A 17,896-nucleotide genomic window follows, 5' to 3' on the forward strand; every position below is an offset into this window, starting at 1 on the left:
TGCGTCAAGAAAATTGTTTCAGTTTTGGTGGGTAAGTGGGAGCAGTGTTGTTTTTACGAAAACATGATGCCGTCAGGAACTCAAGTTTTGTCAATTTTATTTCAGGGGAGAATTAGTTTAACCATTAATTTCTCGAAAAGTAAAATACCGTCACGTACTACTTCACAGTATCGCGTAATTATCCACAATCCAATCACAGAACAGGTAACAGTTGTTACCTATGCTGTGGTCCCATATTCTGTGCTGTACCACAGCTGTACTATACCACAAACCACTTACTCTATTGACGTTTCAAGGTTAGGGACGTTTTTGTAGTTCGTTGTGACCACCTGTAGAGGTCTATGCAAAGTGTATATCACAGAACAATAGGATTTCAGTGATAGAAGTGGTCTACTGCGCCGTAATGGAAGCAGAGATCATAAGAAAAGAGAGAAGAAGAAGAAAATAAGGTTTTGTTGACATACTTCATTTAAAACGAATTTTAAATGTATTATTTTTATTAGTGTTCTCCGATCAGTTAGTTTGTGTCTCATGTAAACATATTTAGCTAGTGTTTTTTTATTCTTAGTGAACTTCATTCACAACTATGTCGTGTAGGAAATGCTGCATTTCAAAATGTTCAGCATCTGCAATGCTACACAAATTTCCAAATCCTGGAAAACATTTGGAACAATTCAGAAAATGGGTGCAATCTATCAATGATAGGGATATCAATGAAATGAACCCAGTAATGGTTTATCGTTCTAAAAGAATTTGCCATAAACATTTTGAAGCTAAATACTATTCATCGATGTCGAGTAGACTTCAACCTATGGCTGTGCCTACATTATATTTGCAAGGTAAGAGAAATATTTCCATTCAGTTCTTAAAACGTCCAAGTAATAAAACAATTCAGGTCAAATAAATACATTTATTCCAGATGACTGACTGTTCAACTTCTCATCATTAACAGTCAGATCTGACATCTCAATCCTCAAATGAAATATAGGTACTACTCAAACATCCTATTTTAGTTTGTCCTCTGAGATGCGTAAAAATCTTAATTAGTTATTCATCCAAATCTCAGAGAACAAGCTAGGAGAGTCAAAAGTATTTCAATTTGAATATTTCATTGCAGTACGTGATTTGTGAACGGATGTGATAAAAACTTCAGGAATCCTAATCTGAAATTATTGTACAACAACGATGTACAACATCAGTGTTATTATTAGATTGACTGGTGCCTCAGCTATACTTGTTTCCTTATAACAGTCCTTATAATAGTGAACTATATCTTCTTTTGCTAACTCATAAATTAACATTTGGTAGACATATTTCACGAAAAGTTTCAGAATCTCTCGGAACTTATGGTTTCATTGTTAGAAATTGCAGAAACTTTCATAATATTAAAGCCATGAAGCTGTTGTATTTCACCTATGTACATTCGAAGATAGAATATGCAAGTATCGTCTGGTGTCCATTCTATGAGATTCATAACATAGCCATTGAAAGAGTTCAAAGAAAGTTTAGTAAATTTCTAATTTCCAGAATAGATTGTTCTTACCCTGAGAGACGTACCGTAGTAATGATGTCATTTATGAAAGTTTGGAACTATTTAGTTTAGAGTATCGCAGAAAATGTGCGTCGCTCATATTTTATTCAAGTTAGTGAATGAGAGAGTTGACTGTCCTAAAATTCTTGAACAAATTAACTTCAATGTACCACGGCCAGCTTCACGATTGCAATCCATTTTTAGACCTCTCAGAGCAAGAACTAATATTATGCTCAATTCCCCAATATATGTTATGTGCACAAATTTCAATAGCATTTGTGCCCATGGTGATTTATTCTTCACTAACCTTCATAACATTATTAGAATTGCTAACATGTACTTGAAGTAGGTAATTAGAATTAGTTTTTCTTTTTTTTAATTTTATTTTTCGTTTATGGTTAAGTACTGTGAATAAAATTTTATATTGTCCTGTAAATGGGTAACTGTTGGACAGTAAAGCTATTATTATTATTATTATAACGCGCCAAAAAAAGAATACTTGCGCCATCTCTTAATTCACAATGGTAGCTCCTTGCTTCCACTACAGTTTTTCTTGCTTAGTTTATTCGATTTAGACAAAACTTTACCGCTGATGGCGGTAGTGTGTTCAACAAATGGTGACGTGACATGTATTATACAGATCCATGGAATATCCACCTGGACCCCTTCTCTATTTTGTATTGTACTCTGGACCTATAACACTCTTGATAAAGAAATAATGATGAGATCCAATAAATATCAGCATTTTGTTCACAGAGGTGCTACTACACTTCAAGCGACACTTCTTGACAATGTCGAGCTAGTACTTCAATTTTAATGTTTTTTACATTCAGGAATGAATTGATATTTTTTTCCACATCAAGGTCTATAAATTCAAGGTCATAAAATACGCGCGACAGACTTTGATTCTTGCACCGTCTGTCAACATTGTATATATTTGGATCAAAAGTGAATCAGTAAAACAGCAGCGTTTCTATGCATCTTGCAATTGCTTTATGTCACAGCTTTGTATGTAGACTATATACAAAGGTCACAGTATTCAGTAACTATACTCTCTCTCTCCCCATTTGTATGGCCGTTGCTTCCCTCTCGGGTGGATTTGACGCAGCATTGCTCGAGGCAAATGTTGCCGTATTCTGGTTTTTTCACACACTTTTTTCAATCAAAAACAAAATTTCCAAATTCGCCGCCTCCTCTGGAGACCTTTCGGTTTTTTCTCAAATACATGTTTCCCCTCTACGTGGTTGTCCGAATCACCTTGGATACTGTCGTGAATAAATCATATACTTAGAGTAATTTTCTGTTTTAGTAAATATAAAAAACCAAACTTATTATTCCACTTTGCGTTAATAGGTACCACAGGACTAGTGAAAGTACTGAGTTCTGTGATTAACACATCAAAAAACACAGAACTCTAATAATGAATATGTGCTAAGAAGAATGTCAAATTATATCATTTTGTCAATTGGTTTTGTGCGATTTACGATGATCTGTCGAAATTCAAATCGCGAGGTTTTGATTTTGTTTTCATATAATATCACAGAATATCAGAATTATACAGTCACACTCCTCGAACCTTAGACAAATATGATAAATATGAATGATACTTGTCACTGTAATCCACCTTATTTATAAATGTTGACGTCTTTACTGATTAACGAAAAAACAGATTTTAAACAGATTTACATAAGCACAGTATTGCTTGAACCAGTAGTGTCACTTTTGTCGGAACCTTTTATGTTTGTGTCTCACAGTTTCATTTTTTTAGGACTACAGCGCATCCATTTTTTTCTACCACGACTGGATTTGTCAGCGTTTTACATAATCACCACAGATTAAAATACAGATGCGAAAGCTAGGCCTCCCGCCAGAACCTAGTTTTTGGCTGTTCACGTTAAGAAGAGAATGACGTCATTTTGGTAATTTTGTATATCCAACATGACAACGATAAAATTCCCATTGAAATGCGTTCAACAGTAATGAAACTAGTAACATTTCATTTTGTAAGTTGCTCAACTGAAAGTAAAATTTCAGACGTTGCCGAATAAAAAAAAACTCAAAACTGTCTTTCTTTTCTTTTCAGAACTAATATTTTCTTTTGATAAGACCTGCGTATATTCAATATGCCTAAAGCATTGTCGAAATAGTCTCAACAAATACTAAAAGTGAGTAAGGATAATAGCAATAAAACATACCAACAGTACAAAAAAATTTGAAAGCCGTTACTTGTCATCTTGTGACTGTCATTCTCTTCCTAACTTGAACAACCTATACGCATGTGCGGTTACAGGTTGTTTCAACTTCAACACTTTTCACTTTTCACTTAACGTTCTTTTGTAACTGTGTACAACTTTTATTTCAATAACTATTGGAATATAAGTGAAATATAGTTTACACATGAGAATGTTTCGCAAAGGGGGAACAGTTTGTGTTGTTCGTGGTTGTTTGACAAAAACAGGCGCAAATATAAGTTTGTTCAGAATTCCAGAGGATTCTACAAGGTAGGTAAATGTTAATAATTTTCATTTCACAGCAGCTTTTTGAACATTTTATTTATAATCATTTGGAAATGTCCCATGCAAATAAATTGATATTTTGTTCATGTCGTTTTAGGGCTGCTAGTTGGCTGCGGTTATGTAACAGAGAGGATTTATTAGGTAAAAGTATACAAGCCCTGCATAGAAACTTTAGGGTATGTGAGAAACATTTTGCCAAAGAAGTCATTTCTCAATCTGGAATTCGTAAACATCTATTCCAAAATGCAGTTCCATCCATATTTCCTCACAGTGCCCCTAAGCACTCTTTGGAAGTTATCGATAATGATAATTGCGATGGACCTCCTAAGAAAATTGCTGTCTTGGACGGTGAGTACCATTTTGCATATTCTTAGTACATATTTTTTGACGGATACCTTTGTTGTGTCCCAAGTTCACATATTGATTGTAATATCTTGCATTTCTAAATGATAATTTGTTATTTTTAGACATTACTAGTAACATCGCCATGCACGCAGAAACCGTAGCTTCTCCAGCTGCTACAGATATCTCAGGTATGCTTTTATTGTCAATAAGAATTATATTCTTCCGACAATAAAGTGTACTTGATTCTTTTATTGTTTCAGATATAAAAATTGATTATGATGGAACTGCAGATGAAAATGAAATTGTCGAGAACAAAGATGAGTTTTGGACATTTCCTGAAACTTCAGCACTAGTCGAAGCATATGGTCATCACATAAAATCTTTTGCCGAAGATGGTCATGAACTTCCAACATGGAATCGAATATCTACTGAGTTGAGCTCAAAGAATATACACAGGTCTCCAGAAAGCTGTGAAAGGAAATGGGAGAGTCTGGTCCAAAAGCACAATAGTTGTCAAACAAATTATGAATATTATAATGAAAGTGATGATGTGAGTAATGCACAAGATGAGGGGAGTGTTGAACAAAGTAGCAAAAAGCACAAAGGAGATTGTGAATGTTACAAAAGAAAAATCGTGGAGAAACAAAAAAGGCATCGGGAGAGAATGGACTTGATAAAAAGAAAATTGGAAATCGAGGAAAGGAAACTTGCAGCTTTCGAAAAATACCTTGCCCATCTGAGTACCGTAAAATAGTTATATCCTGAAACAAGTCTGTGATTGATTATTGTATACATGTATATGAATTCTCATTTGGAATTCTGAATGTTGAAATGTATAGTTATAGATTCTGTATCAGAAGGTGGTTTTTCATATGATTTATTTCCTTATTTTGAAGGATTCATGAAAATCTTGTGATATTTTTGTTTTTTATGAAACTCTGACAAAATAAAATTTTCTATGCTTTTTTATTCAATGTTTCGTGATAATGAGCTGTTAAGCGTGGCTAGTTTCACAGAAAATCACTGTAAATTTTCACAAAAGACCAAGAACACAATCATTAGATTGGCTGAAAATTCACGACAATTTAATACATGAATGTTGTAGTCTACAACTTCATGATCAAAAATGCTGATGGCTGATGCTGCTGATGGCCAAAACAAAATTTACCATGCAATGTTTTTGTGTTGTCTTTAGAAACAGTTGTTGAACTCGAAGCAATTCTGTTCTTTGGGATTTTTTTAGTTGTATGTAATCTTCGATTCATTCACCTTTGATACCATCGACCTTCAGAAGATTCCTCAAATACTTCATCTCCTGAAGACACCAACTTGGTGAAACTCGCGTCAAAAAGAGTGTTGCAGCTCTGGCGCTTGGGAACAGTGTTTATTTTAAACATTCGATACATTGCAAATGAGTGTCGTTATATATACAGGCACATATTTTCAAATATAAATTATTCCTCCTGAATATTACCCTCTCCTGAAATTCATAAATTCCCTCCCCGGACTTTTTATCTAAATCCTCCCTTGACGCGTCGTTAAGCGGCAGGGACAGCAGCCCAACTTTTAGTGTCTTTTCTTTGCAACAGTTGTTTTTCCCAAGTTTAAAAAAAATGTTAAGGGTTTAGAGTACCCCCGAGCGTTTCGGGTGCCAACTCGAATTTTTATTTGATAGTAAGATTTGAAAAATAAGAAATCAGTCTGAATTTCTGAAATTTAGCTTATGCTGTAATCAACGGCACCCATAAAAATATATAAGTTTTATGTATAACCTAGTCAGTAACTGATCATAATTTACAATTTTTTTCAAAAGTTGTACTATTTTGATGTTGGTAACCATACTATTTGAAATCCCATCCAAGCAACACAACTACGTTCTGTGATCACAGGTCACATCCATAGCGAATAAGAATCATAATACACCAGAACTCTCAACCAAAGCTTCTGTCTGCAGCAATGTCTAATAATATTGTAAGAAGCATATATGAAAATATGTATATGTGTAAACTGTATGTCAACAAAACAGGACTTGTGAGTGTGAAGTGCGAGGGTGTGCCACCCTCCGTGCATGGAAATGACGCAAAGCTAGCTCATATGTATGTTGGCATCGCTCGGTCGCGACCATCGACATAACCTTAGTAGGTGATCATGGTGATCATCATTGTTAACTGATTTTGATTACCCACATCTCCCCTACATTTTTAGGGAAAATGAGAATTAACCTTTTGAAAGTTTGATTTTTGATGCATACGGTCACAGCATACCTAGGTATGCTGTGCACAGCATACCGTATCACTATTGCAATAGAAAACATTATTATTAATCTTATATTGTGTCGCCAGTAAAGTGAATGTTTTTGATATTGATCACAGTCACAGATCACAAGTTGTTGAGACTTGTAATATTGGTTATTGGCCTTTAAAATGAGTAATATAGCCAGTTTTCTGCAATGGCCAAGTTTTCCACATTGTTTATTCAATTCAGTTTTTTTTCAAAACTATAATGCCTCAACAAAAGTGTTGTGTGGAGAATTGTAGATCCCGAAGCAAATAGCATCGTTTTCCAAAAAATGAACCAGAAATTCTTCAAGCATGGGTTGAAAGAATGGGGAATATTCCTCAATTTGGGTTATTACAGCAAATGCAAGTTTGAACAAAATAAAGTTGAGTTTAATTCATGAGTTTTTCAAATTCACTTCGAAAAGTATTCAAATTGATGTTTCAAATGTTGGGTTTTAATTTTTTTGAAGGGATTTGTTTCTAATTCACATATTGGCAACAAGCCTATATCAAGTTGAAATAATTTTACCTTAACTAGATATTCTACTTTAAAAAAGGAAAATTATCTTTATAAAAATCAATAATTAAGGCAAAATATAAATTATAGTTCAATACTACGTCCACAAGCCACATAAACAACAGTTGTTTTGTTATTTATTTATATAGAGGAAGATAGGTTAGGTGCACAAAATGTCATATGTCACAGAATGTCTCGGAACATAAGTAAACAGAACAGCACGCCTCTGGAATATGTCATCTTTGTTTGTCTCACACTGGTAACAGATTCATTGTCTTTTATTATCTATAACCGATGTTGCCAAATGGTGAAATAGAAACGAATCCCTTTGAATGTTGAATGCATTATTTCATTCCTCTTTTTTAAGAAGTTAAATAATTTTTCAAAGAAAAAGGTTGAAATGATAAGTTTGAAATGCGTTGTTTTAGAGCTCTTTTATGAAAACTACTTGATTTTCGTCAGGAGGACCATTCCCCTGATTACAATATTTTGTCTGTTCCACAGATTTATGATAAATATCTTGTCTGTCAAGTGTCATGATCATTTTTCAGAAGATTGTTTGGTGATAGGCACAGACCATATGCCACTGTAAATTTGTTCTTTGATTTTATGTCACGGACCCACATATATTCTTGTGGTTTGTGATGTATGTCAAAAATAAGAAGAAGAACATGTGCATAATATATAAAAAATGGTCATGTGACTCGTGTTGTTGGTCTGTGGTGTTGTTTGACTGTGTACCCTAAAGGGTCCTGTAGACGGTCAAATTTGTTTGTCGAATTTGTTTGTCAAACTTCATGTTTTCATCAAACAAAAGCGCATACGATCAAACCAATAGATCAAATAAATTTGCCCATATTTCAGTTTTCTCCTTGACGTTCGTGTGTTGTTATCATCTTCTGTCGTATATAACAATGAGTGATAATACAGATAAGGCGTTTTTGGCATTGACACTAGCACTATGTATGAAGAAAAAGAAAAAAGGTCGTCGATGGTCTAGAGAATGGTTGAAATTACGGGATAAATATACGCACGAAAATTTGTTACGGGAAATAGTGCTCACAGAACCAAATGACTATGCAAACTTCCTGCGCATGGACCATAAAACATTTGAAGATTTATTAACATTGCTAAGTCCTTGCATAGCAAAACAAGATACCGTTATGCGTAAATCTATACCAGCTTCTCAAAGATTATCTATAACCTTGAGGTACCTGGCTAGTGGCGCCGATTTTGAAGACCTAAAATTTCAAGCCTGCATTGCACCTCGTACACTCAGCGGCATTATCATTGAAACTTGTGAGGCAATAAATGAAAAATTAAGCAATATTCAGGTAAGATTTTTATTTCAAAATTACAAAATATATAATTTAAAGAGAATAAAAATTGTTTATAAATTTGGCTGCTGTATCATCTTCAGTTTCTGTATTAGTTTCATTTGTTTGCGAGTCTGAAATATGAAACCACACAGGTTGCTCCGTATTGGACAGATATGATTGTTGTGAAATAGGAGATGGGCTGTACGGAGTAGGTGATGGAGTGTTCCAAGCGAGTGCTGGCTGAGACGGATTAATAACTACCGAATGTCGATGAAGGTTTCCTTCTTCTCTTCAAAGAGTATTTCGTTTATAAATTTTTCTGCCAGTCTTCTTTGTTCTCCAGACATGCGCTCTAGCTTAAAGGCCCAGTTTCTTGCCATCACCTGATATTCATTTTCAGGTTTTTTGAAATGATCCCTGGCTAATGTCAATAAGTCCTGTTGCAAGTCCTCCTTTTTCTTCTTTTTTATTTGTACAGGACTAATAGATGCTGAAGGTGGCAAAGGTGATTGTGTTGATGTTGATGTTGATAGTTTTGACGATGATCCTAGAAACCAAAACAATAAATATAAACATATTACATAATAATAATAATACATAATAATAAACATATTACATAATAATAATAAGTATTTTTATGTTTCAGATACCCAAAACACAAGAAAGTTGGAAAATATTGGCACGACAATTTGGAAATTCATGGAACTTTGATAATTGCATCGGAGCTGTAGACGGAAAGCATATCACGTTACAAAAACCTGAGCATTCCGGTCCTATTATTATAATTATAAGGGAACACACAGCATAGTGCTTATGGCCATAGCTAATGCAAATTATGAATTTATCATGATTGATGTCGGTACAAATGGTAGAGTGTCAGATGGAGGAGTACTTAAAAATACAAAATTTTGGAATATGTTTGAGAACAACCAGTTGCAGATTCCAGAGCCACAGGAATTGCCAAACTTTAATAAAAAAATGCCATTTGTATTTGTAGGCGATGAAGCTTTCCAGCTTCTTCCAAATTTTATGAAGCCCTACAATAAGCAGGTTTTAATGACAACAGAAGGATTTTCAATTATCGTTTATCCCGTGCTCGGCGAATAATTGAAAATGTATTCGGCATTCTTGCGAGTCGTTTTAAGATTCTCCAAAAACCCATCAAATTATGTCCTACAAAAGCTAAAATTGTAGTAATGGCGTGTTGTCATTTACACAATTTACTAATGAAACAAAAAAACTACATTAGGAATGGAGAATTAGACATGGAAGATTGTGTTACAGGGACTGTCATACAAGGATCTTGGAGAAATGAGTCAAATCAATTGTTGAATATCGAACGTGCACGGGCTGGAAATAGCGCTACATTAGCAAAAGAAGTGAGAGATGATTTTTGTGAATATTTTAATTCAACGGGTGCTATTCCATGGCAAAACAAATGTTTAGAATAGGTACCTAATCGTATTTGCTGTACTTGTGAAAATAAAAAATATTTATTAATTGGTTAAGTTAAAATATTATTATTGGTTAGGTTAAAATATTATGTTGTACCTATTTGTAACAAGTTGTTTATAAAAATATTCTTTTGAAAATGAATTCTTATTTGAAAATGAAAAAATTTCAAATGTTTAGAGTGGGTAACTGTATATGTTGTACTTGTAGAATTAAAATAAAATAAACATTGTTACTATTTACCGTTTGTCCTGTTATTGAACTGATCCCCGATTCTTCCTCCACTTGGTCTTGTAGAAATTCAAGCTCTTTGTAGTACCATAATGAAGGTACATAGAGTTCATCAGTACCAGATCCAGAAAGCATAGATTTCTTCACCTTATTATTTTCACGCTTGAAAGTTGTTCGTAAAATATTAATTTTTTTTTTAACATCTTCTTCAGTGATGTTCCCGCGAGACACTTTCAATAACTCCGTCATTTTTTTGATCGCATTCATTCTCTTGTGTTTATCCATATAGTCTTTTGATTTTATTCTCCACAGCATCGGCATGTCGCGATATACGGAGATAAATTCCAAAAGACATTCTTTTTCTGACATGTTGCCGTTATTGATTGTCGCAGTTGTGTTCTCCATGGTATCAAGGCAATAACTGAGAATCTTATTTGACAAACACCATTGCACACTATCAAACAGGTTTGCCAAACACACCGTCAATCAAAATTTCCATCAAACAGGTCAAACATTTACATTGTTTGACAAACACGTCAAACAAGCTCGCACACTTTCAAAAAATTTGACAAACACGTTTGTCAAACGAATATTTGACAAATAATTTGATCGTTTACAGGGCCCTTAAGTGTTTATTTATTTCGTTATTTTGATTGTTGTTTTACAATGGTTTACCACAACAAATGTTGCGTTCCTTATTGCAAAAGTGTATCTAGTATAAGACATGCGTTCCCTAATCCAGATAAAGATATAAATAGGTTCAAGAAATGGATACTGGTAATTAATAACTTGGAACTGATGGAAATGAACCCAAAAGAAGTTTACGGTTCTAGAAGGCTGTGTGATAGTCATTTTGAGGCAAAATACATTTCTGCTTGGTCTCACAAGTTATTTGGGAACGCTGTTCCAACTCTAAATCTTCCTGGTGAATAAAACTTTTAATTCGTGAAACTCAAATGAAACAAGACTTTTTTATAGGTTCAACAGGCCCAAATGATGTATATGATACTCCATCAACATCTAAGTCTTCAAATAGTTCTGCTCAAGAAAGTACTCGATTTAATGAGTTAGTCATTGAGTTTCCAGAATTGAACGAATCTTCTCACAGTATTGAAGGTAATGAATATAAACATACAGACATATATCGAATTGTATGTTCACAATGAATTATCATTCACACCAAAATTTGTTAATTTCGTTTAGAGAATATGGTGGATCTTTCACTAGAAGATTGTGATACCCAACGTTATCATTTCTCACTTCTTTTCATGATATTGTCCAAGTGATAAACTATTGTTTAGATAAACAACCATACTTCAAACATTTAATTCGTATAATTGAAAATACAATGAGAGGCAAGGTTAGCTTCGAATTCTTATCTTGCAACAAAGAGGAACATAAAAATAATATAATTCAATTTGTTATAAAATTCACCATAACAACTATCACACATAATTGGTGCAAGCGTGTAAATCAAATTATACAGGGAAAATCGAAACTGTATACAGGTACAAATGTAATTAAATTACAAGCCAATAAAATTCGTTTAAACAGAATAAAGAAAAAGAATTTTAAGCAACCTGAACAAATAGTCACACAAAATGCTTAATGTTGTAATGTTCTGAATAAAAAATCTATAATAATTCAGCTTTTTTTTTTAAACCTTATTACCCTGCAACACAAAGCAGTGGTTGGTTAAGAATTTGTTCTAACTATAATTTTTACATTGTTTTTGGAAATTTCAGCGTATTGTTTAAAGTCCACACAACACTTAATATAAAGTGTAGTTTGAGACTCTAAACAATACGCTGAAATTTCCAAAAAAACATTTGAATAAAATGAATATTCTAACTATATACAACATTTGAATATCCCGCGTCCGTCACAATGGTACTGATACAAATCTTCAGATGGCGCTTTTTTCCGTCTCTGTTGTCTAGCATTGTCTTGAAATGTCTAGGGTATATGGTTTTGGTGATAGGTACCAAGTGGGATATAAAAAAAAACAGCTGTACCATCTCTGAAAATCCCTGGTAAGTTTAGGAAAATCTTTTTTAGATTAACTAGCCGCCAATTATAATTTCTTATGTATATAGTTGCCAAGACTATTTTTTAATTGCCAGTTGTCCTTCAGCACTATCCCTAGAACATTTACCCTTACCGACAATTTTCATACATTTCATATGACTACCTAATATTCCAGATAGAAATAAATAATTATTCGCTTTTATCAATTTTAGAAAGTCATCGCAAAATTCCTTCCTTTCATGGGTCTCTTCAATCTTGGGAACAGGAAAGAGTCGCAGGGGGCCAAATCTGGTGAATACGGTGGCTAAGGCATGATTACGGTTTTGTTTTTAGCCAAAAATCTGCGAGTAATGAAGACTGACCAGGTGCATTAACGTGCCACTCGAAAAAATAAAATTTAACAATTTGAAACATACATTATTCATGAAAGATAATTATAAAATCGACTGGGTTTTCACAAAATTCATTCGTTCTTCTGAAATGTTCAATTTTTACATCAACTCCAACTGATCAAAATTTGTTGAAATCTGTGACAAAGTGAATCATAGAATTTTGACTACAAAACTATTTAAAATTTCAGAGACTGAACCAGATACATTCTGCAAAGAAGAGGATGAGGTAGTTGGCGAATTGGTATTTTTCAACCACGACGAATCATTGAAGCTGATAGGAGCATACAGAAAACATGAACATTTGTTTAAAATCATTTCAAGTAATGCAAGTGTGTGGAATCTGATATCAGCTGAATTGGATTGTGAGGATATTCAAAAAAATCCGAAGGAATGTGAAACTGAGTGGAAAAATCTTGTGAAGGCTTACAGAACCTATATCAAAGACAAAGTTGGGGGCAGTAAATTTATGTTCGTTAATGAAATGGAAGCCATTTTCAAAACTGAGAAGGAATCAATAATAGATGAAATAGAAGGTAGGGTAGTTGTATGGTTATACTAGCGACCGCCCCGGCTCAGCACGGGTGCAATGCTGATACTAAATATACATTTAAACACGTGTGATTGCTACAAATCATAAAGTGTTATAGAGCGAAGTGCGCTCTTCAACTTGCAAACGCTATGTCCCTGCATTTAAAATCTGTAATATATTTGAGAATATTCATTTAAATTATATGCTGTAAAAAGCAATATTGACCTTTATTGAATGCAAATTTTTTTGAGGTATCTAAATCGATAAGGATTAATGCTGTATTGCTAAAAATCACTTTGTAAAAAAGTAAAGGATAAAAAATGGTTATTGTGGGTTATCCCTAAGAAGTAGACATACCATCTGGACTTTTTTGTAGACCTTTTTAAGGTGTAGAATACTGTAGCACATTATTTTGATCCATCTAGTAGGGTTCGGCTAGCGTTTGCAATGTGAGCGTAAAAAAAGTGTTTATTTACATCACATCAGAAACCTCTAAAACTATAGGTATTTCTCTACTATATTATGCATGTTATATACATATAAACCTTCCTCTTGAATCACTTTATCTATTAAAAACCCTCATCAAAATCTGTTGCCTAATTTTGAAGATCTGTTTGAGCTGATCCGACTGAAAATTCTCATTTTATTTACATTTTTATGTATATTTATATATTCTATTTATACACTGCAAATTACTTCAATATATGATATAAATAAAGTATATTTGATCCTGATTCTGTTATCATTTCAGATATTAAAATCGAATATGATGAAACTGCAGGTGAAAATGAAATTGTCGGCAACGATTGCGAATTTTGGTCATTTTCTGAAACTTCAGCACTAGTCGAAGCGTATGGTCATCTTAGAAAATCTTTCGCCAAAGAAGGTCATGGACTTCAAACATGGAGTCAAATATCTAGTGAGTTGAGCTCAAAGAATATACACAGATCACCAGAAAGCTGTGAAAGTAAATGGGAGAGTCTGGTTCAAAAACATAATGGTGATCAAACAAATTACGAATTTCATAATGATGTTTGTAATGCACAGGATGAGGAGAGCACGGAACAAAGTAGCAAAAAGTATAAAGGAGATTGTGAATGTTACGAAAGAAAAATTGTGGAAAAGCAAAAAAGGCATCGGGAGAGAATGGACATGATGAAAAGAAAATTGGATATCGAGGAAAGGAAACTTGCAGCTTTTGAAAAATACCTTGTTCATTTAAGCAATGGAAAAGAGTGATATTATTTTTGACTAATAAAACCGTTGCATGAGGATCGCTCAAGAATTGTTTAGTGACGTCAACGGCCATCCAGATTGTTTAAAAAAAGTCCTAACTGGTGACGAATCGTGGGTATATGATTGTGACATCGAAACCAAAGTCCAATCATCGCAATGAAAGAGCCCAGGAAAGCCAAGACCAAAAGAATCACGTCTAGTTTGATCTAACCTCAAGGTTTTGCACAGTTTTCTTCGATTTCTGTGACTTAATGCATCATAAGTTCTTGCCACATAGTCGTACCTCATGGTCGTGCTTCAGCCGCCGTATTCCCCAAATTTAGCCCCCTGCGACTTTTTCCTATTTCCAAGATTGGAGAGACCCATGAAAAAGATGAGTTTGCTACGAAATTGAGAAGATTAAAATCGAGTCGCTGAACAAGTGTATTATATCTGAGGGGGGCTTCCTTGAAGGGGCAACATTGAAAATGATGAAAAAATTAATGAAAATTATCTCATTCAGAATCTCAACTGATGTGGATTCAAAGTCTTGTTTTTTGTGAAACATTTCTATGCTGACCAGACTAAAATTAAGGGAAATTGTAAGTTACCCTTTTCAGAGAATGAACCCTTTATGAATGATGACTTTATTTAGCAAAACCAAAATAATTATGGTGGCAAACAATACACATTTTAATGAAAACATTTACTTATAAAAAAAATGAGAAAAATAGTGAAATATCAAACATAGTTTAATATACAAACAATAAAACGTTTATTTATTAATCAGATCTTTCAATTATGTACAATATATATGACTGGAAAGGGTAAAGGAGAAAGGTATATATTCAGTCTCAAAACATGTAAATGCCACAATATTTGTATACATCTGAAAGCACATAATTTTGGTATTTAAAGAACTATCCAGATAAAGTATCAAATCAAATGCATCCTCGACTCCTAAAAGAAGTTGAGGCCGCTTAAATAATATTTCTGTATTGAATAAAGACTTTTTTGGCTGTTTTTTGAAGAATTAATTCTTTTACTGAGTTCAAAGGATAATAATTTTCTTTTGATACCTGCTGTATGGATATATAATTCATATCAGGATACCTGAAATAATCCAAAGTACTATTGCATTTTTCTATCTTATATCCAAGAATACAAAGCCCATAGAAGCTCAGAAGTGGCATTTTCGTGCAACCTAAACGTTTTAGTACTTACCCTGACCACTAGAGGGCGATAGCAGTACGATGTCAGTATTTAATGTGATTACCAATAGAACTTGGTAGAGGTTCCTACTTCGATATGATCCGGCCGACTGGTTGTTAGCGACTGTTGGCTACCCAATTCTGTTGATACATTAAATACTGATATCGTACTGCCACCGCCCTCTGGTGGCACGAAAATGGCACTTCTGGGCTTCTACGGGCTTTATATTCTTTGCCTTTGTATTGCTTATACAGTGTGTCCGTGAAAAATGGAATAAATTCTATATTTCCAAAACCAAAGGTCCCTTTACAAAAACCTGAAACATGGCGATTTTTAATTTTAATATTCTACATTTTACAACAAAATTTCATTATACATGGTGATCCATATTAATGTGGTGACGTAATCGGTAATTGTTTTAAATGCAACACCCTGTATTTGGTGTCAGTTTTAGATAATCTAACGAGCTGATTCCGAAAAGGTAAGATAATTAGGGTCTAACGAACAGAATTTGAAAGATTTGCACTCAATACATTTTATTGATATCTGCTAAAAGTAGAAATTATTTATTAATTTATATTTTTTTCTAATGATTAATTTAACAATGGGAAAGTAATCCAGTAATAAATACATGACTTTATTTTAAATGTTCTAACTGTAGTCCTTGCTGTATTTGACAGTAACCTAAACGTTGAATAAATTCTTGTTGAACCTTGTTTATGGTTTCTTGAGAAATATTGTTTATTTCTGTTCGAATTCTCTCTTTTAATTCTTGAATATTTGCTGGTTTCATTTTATAAACAACATTCTTCAGATGGCCCCACATAAAGTAATCCAACGGATATAAGTCTGGCGACCTCGCTGGCCATTTGATACGTCCAAGTCTACCAATCCATCGGTCGAGATACCTTCGAACATCTGCAGCATAGTGTGGAGGCGGACCAATCTGTTGAAACCATAAATTTTCATCAAAACTTTCAGGATTAATTCTACTGGGAATAAATTGAAGTAGGTACAAGATATCTCCTTAAAAACTGAAGGTATGTTGGCCCGTCTAAAGTACCGCCGAAAAAGTAGCCAGCCCATACATTTACCTTTTGCGGGTATTGTGTATGATACTCACGCATCCAGTGGGGTTTTCTTTGGTCCAGTACCTACAATTCTGACGGTTGACCCCACCATTTAATGTAAAAGTGGCTTCATCAGAAAAAATTATATTTTTCACGAGGAGATGGTCTCGGTGACATGACTTCACTAAATTCCATTCTTCTATCTGGATCATCCTCGTTTAATTCCTGTAGAAGTTCTATTTCAAAGAAATGCTATTTTTCCAATTTTAATAATTGATGTACAGTTGTTTTACTGACATCGAAATTACGACTAACCTTACGAACAGAAGTGTGCATATCTTCTTCAAAAGTAAGTAGAACATCTAGTTTTGTATCATCATTTACAGAAGGACGACCTGATTTGCGTGCATTTTCAACTGCTGTATCAGTTTCTCGAAATTTATTTTCAATCTTACTTACTGCTGACTGCGTTATGCGACTTTATGGATATTTTTCATTAAATAAGTTACACACCTCCATAGCCAATCATCATAAGTATTTCAATTCTTTACTTTACACTTGAATTTATTACTACTTCAAATTAATTCGAAGCAATACTAAAGAAAATTCACGAATTAATACAACAACTACTGTCCTATTTAACAGTTGCTGAATGTCAACCGAAATAATGACATTTCACAATAACAAAAAAAAAATAACCGCTTAGTTTTTTGAAATTAATAAGAAATACTTGTTAGCACAGTTACTGTCAATTACAGCAAGGACTACAGTTCGAACATTTAAAATAACGTCATATATTTATTGCTGGATTACTTTCCCATTGTTTAATTAATGTTCTATGGTTGACAACTTGTTTATTTTGTGGAAATTCATGTTCACTGAGGATATACTACAAAAACACACTTTTGCCTACATTTCAAAATGGTGTAATAGCCGAAACTGGTCAACAATGAAGAAATACCGTGGAAAATAGACAAAAGTGTGTTTTTGTAGTGTATCCCAGTTAAATTAATCATTAGAAAAAATATAAAATAATGAATTAATTTCTACTTTTATTAAATATCAATAAAATTTATTTTCTAAGCGCACATCTTTCATATTCTGACCGTTAGACCCCAAGTATCATACCTTTTCGGAATCAGATCGTTACGGATTATCTAAAACTAACACCAAATACAGGGTGTTGCATTTAAAAAAATACCGATGACGTCATCACATTAATATGGATCACTCTGTATAATGAAATTTCGTTGTAAGATG

General features: G+C 33.6%; 2 protein-coding genes and 1 long non-coding RNA gene across 6 annotated transcripts; 2 read left to right on the forward strand and 1 right to left on the reverse strand.

Annotated features, from left to right (window-relative positions):
* Positions 1-202: 202 nt before the first annotated feature.
* On the forward strand, positions 203-14,475 carry LOC141482119 (uncharacterized). 3 transcript variants are annotated; one of them, XM_074174782.1, is made up of 4 exons: positions 203-839; positions 11,169-11,306; positions 12,799-13,143; positions 13,891-14,475. In XM_074174782.1, exons 1-4 carry the CDS (start codon positions 587-589, stop codon positions 14,376-14,378), a joined length of 1,224 nt encoding a protein of 407 aa, XP_074030883.1. In that variant the 5' UTR covers positions 203-586; the 3' UTR covers positions 14,379-14,475. The 3 variants fall into 3 exon arrangements, with proteins under 3 accessions (XP_074030883.1, XP_074030884.1, XP_074030882.1); XM_074174781.1 differs by lacking the exon at positions 203-839 and adding an exon at positions 10,819-11,115; XM_074174783.1 differs by lacking the exon at positions 11,169-11,306 and having other exon boundaries at positions 205-839.
* LOC111510617 (uncharacterized) lies at positions 3,366-5,361 on the forward strand. Of its 2 annotated transcripts, XM_074174787.1 has the most exons (5): positions 3,366-3,534; positions 3,615-4,032; positions 4,145-4,395; positions 4,515-4,580; positions 4,653-5,361. In XM_074174787.1, exons 2-5 carry the CDS (start codon positions 3,929-3,931, stop codon positions 5,144-5,146), a joined length of 915 nt encoding a protein of 304 aa, XP_074030888.1. In that variant the 5' UTR covers positions 3,366-3,534; positions 3,615-3,928; the 3' UTR covers positions 5,147-5,361. The 2 variants fall into 2 exon arrangements, with proteins under 2 accessions (XP_074030888.1, XP_074030887.1); XM_074174786.1 differs by having other exon boundaries at positions 3,366-4,032.
* LOC141482122 (uncharacterized) lies at positions 11,510-17,891 on the reverse strand. Its single transcript, XR_012465355.1, has 2 exons — positions 15,579-17,891; positions 11,510-12,210 (listed from the first exon to the last, which is right to left on the reverse strand). It is a non-coding gene; the product is annotated as an uncharacterized lncRNA (long non-coding RNA).
* Positions 17,892-17,896: the final 5 nt, after the last annotated feature.

The sequence above is a fragment of the Leptinotarsa decemlineata genome, unplaced genomic scaffold (genome assembly GCF_025532065.1).
Source record: "Leptinotarsa decemlineata unplaced genomic scaffold, Ldec_3_MD MMD2_tig00000882_RagTag_RagTag, whole genome shotgun sequence".
In the NCBI taxonomy this organism is placed as follows: Eukaryota; Metazoa; Arthropoda; class Insecta; order Coleoptera; family Chrysomelidae; genus Leptinotarsa; species Leptinotarsa decemlineata.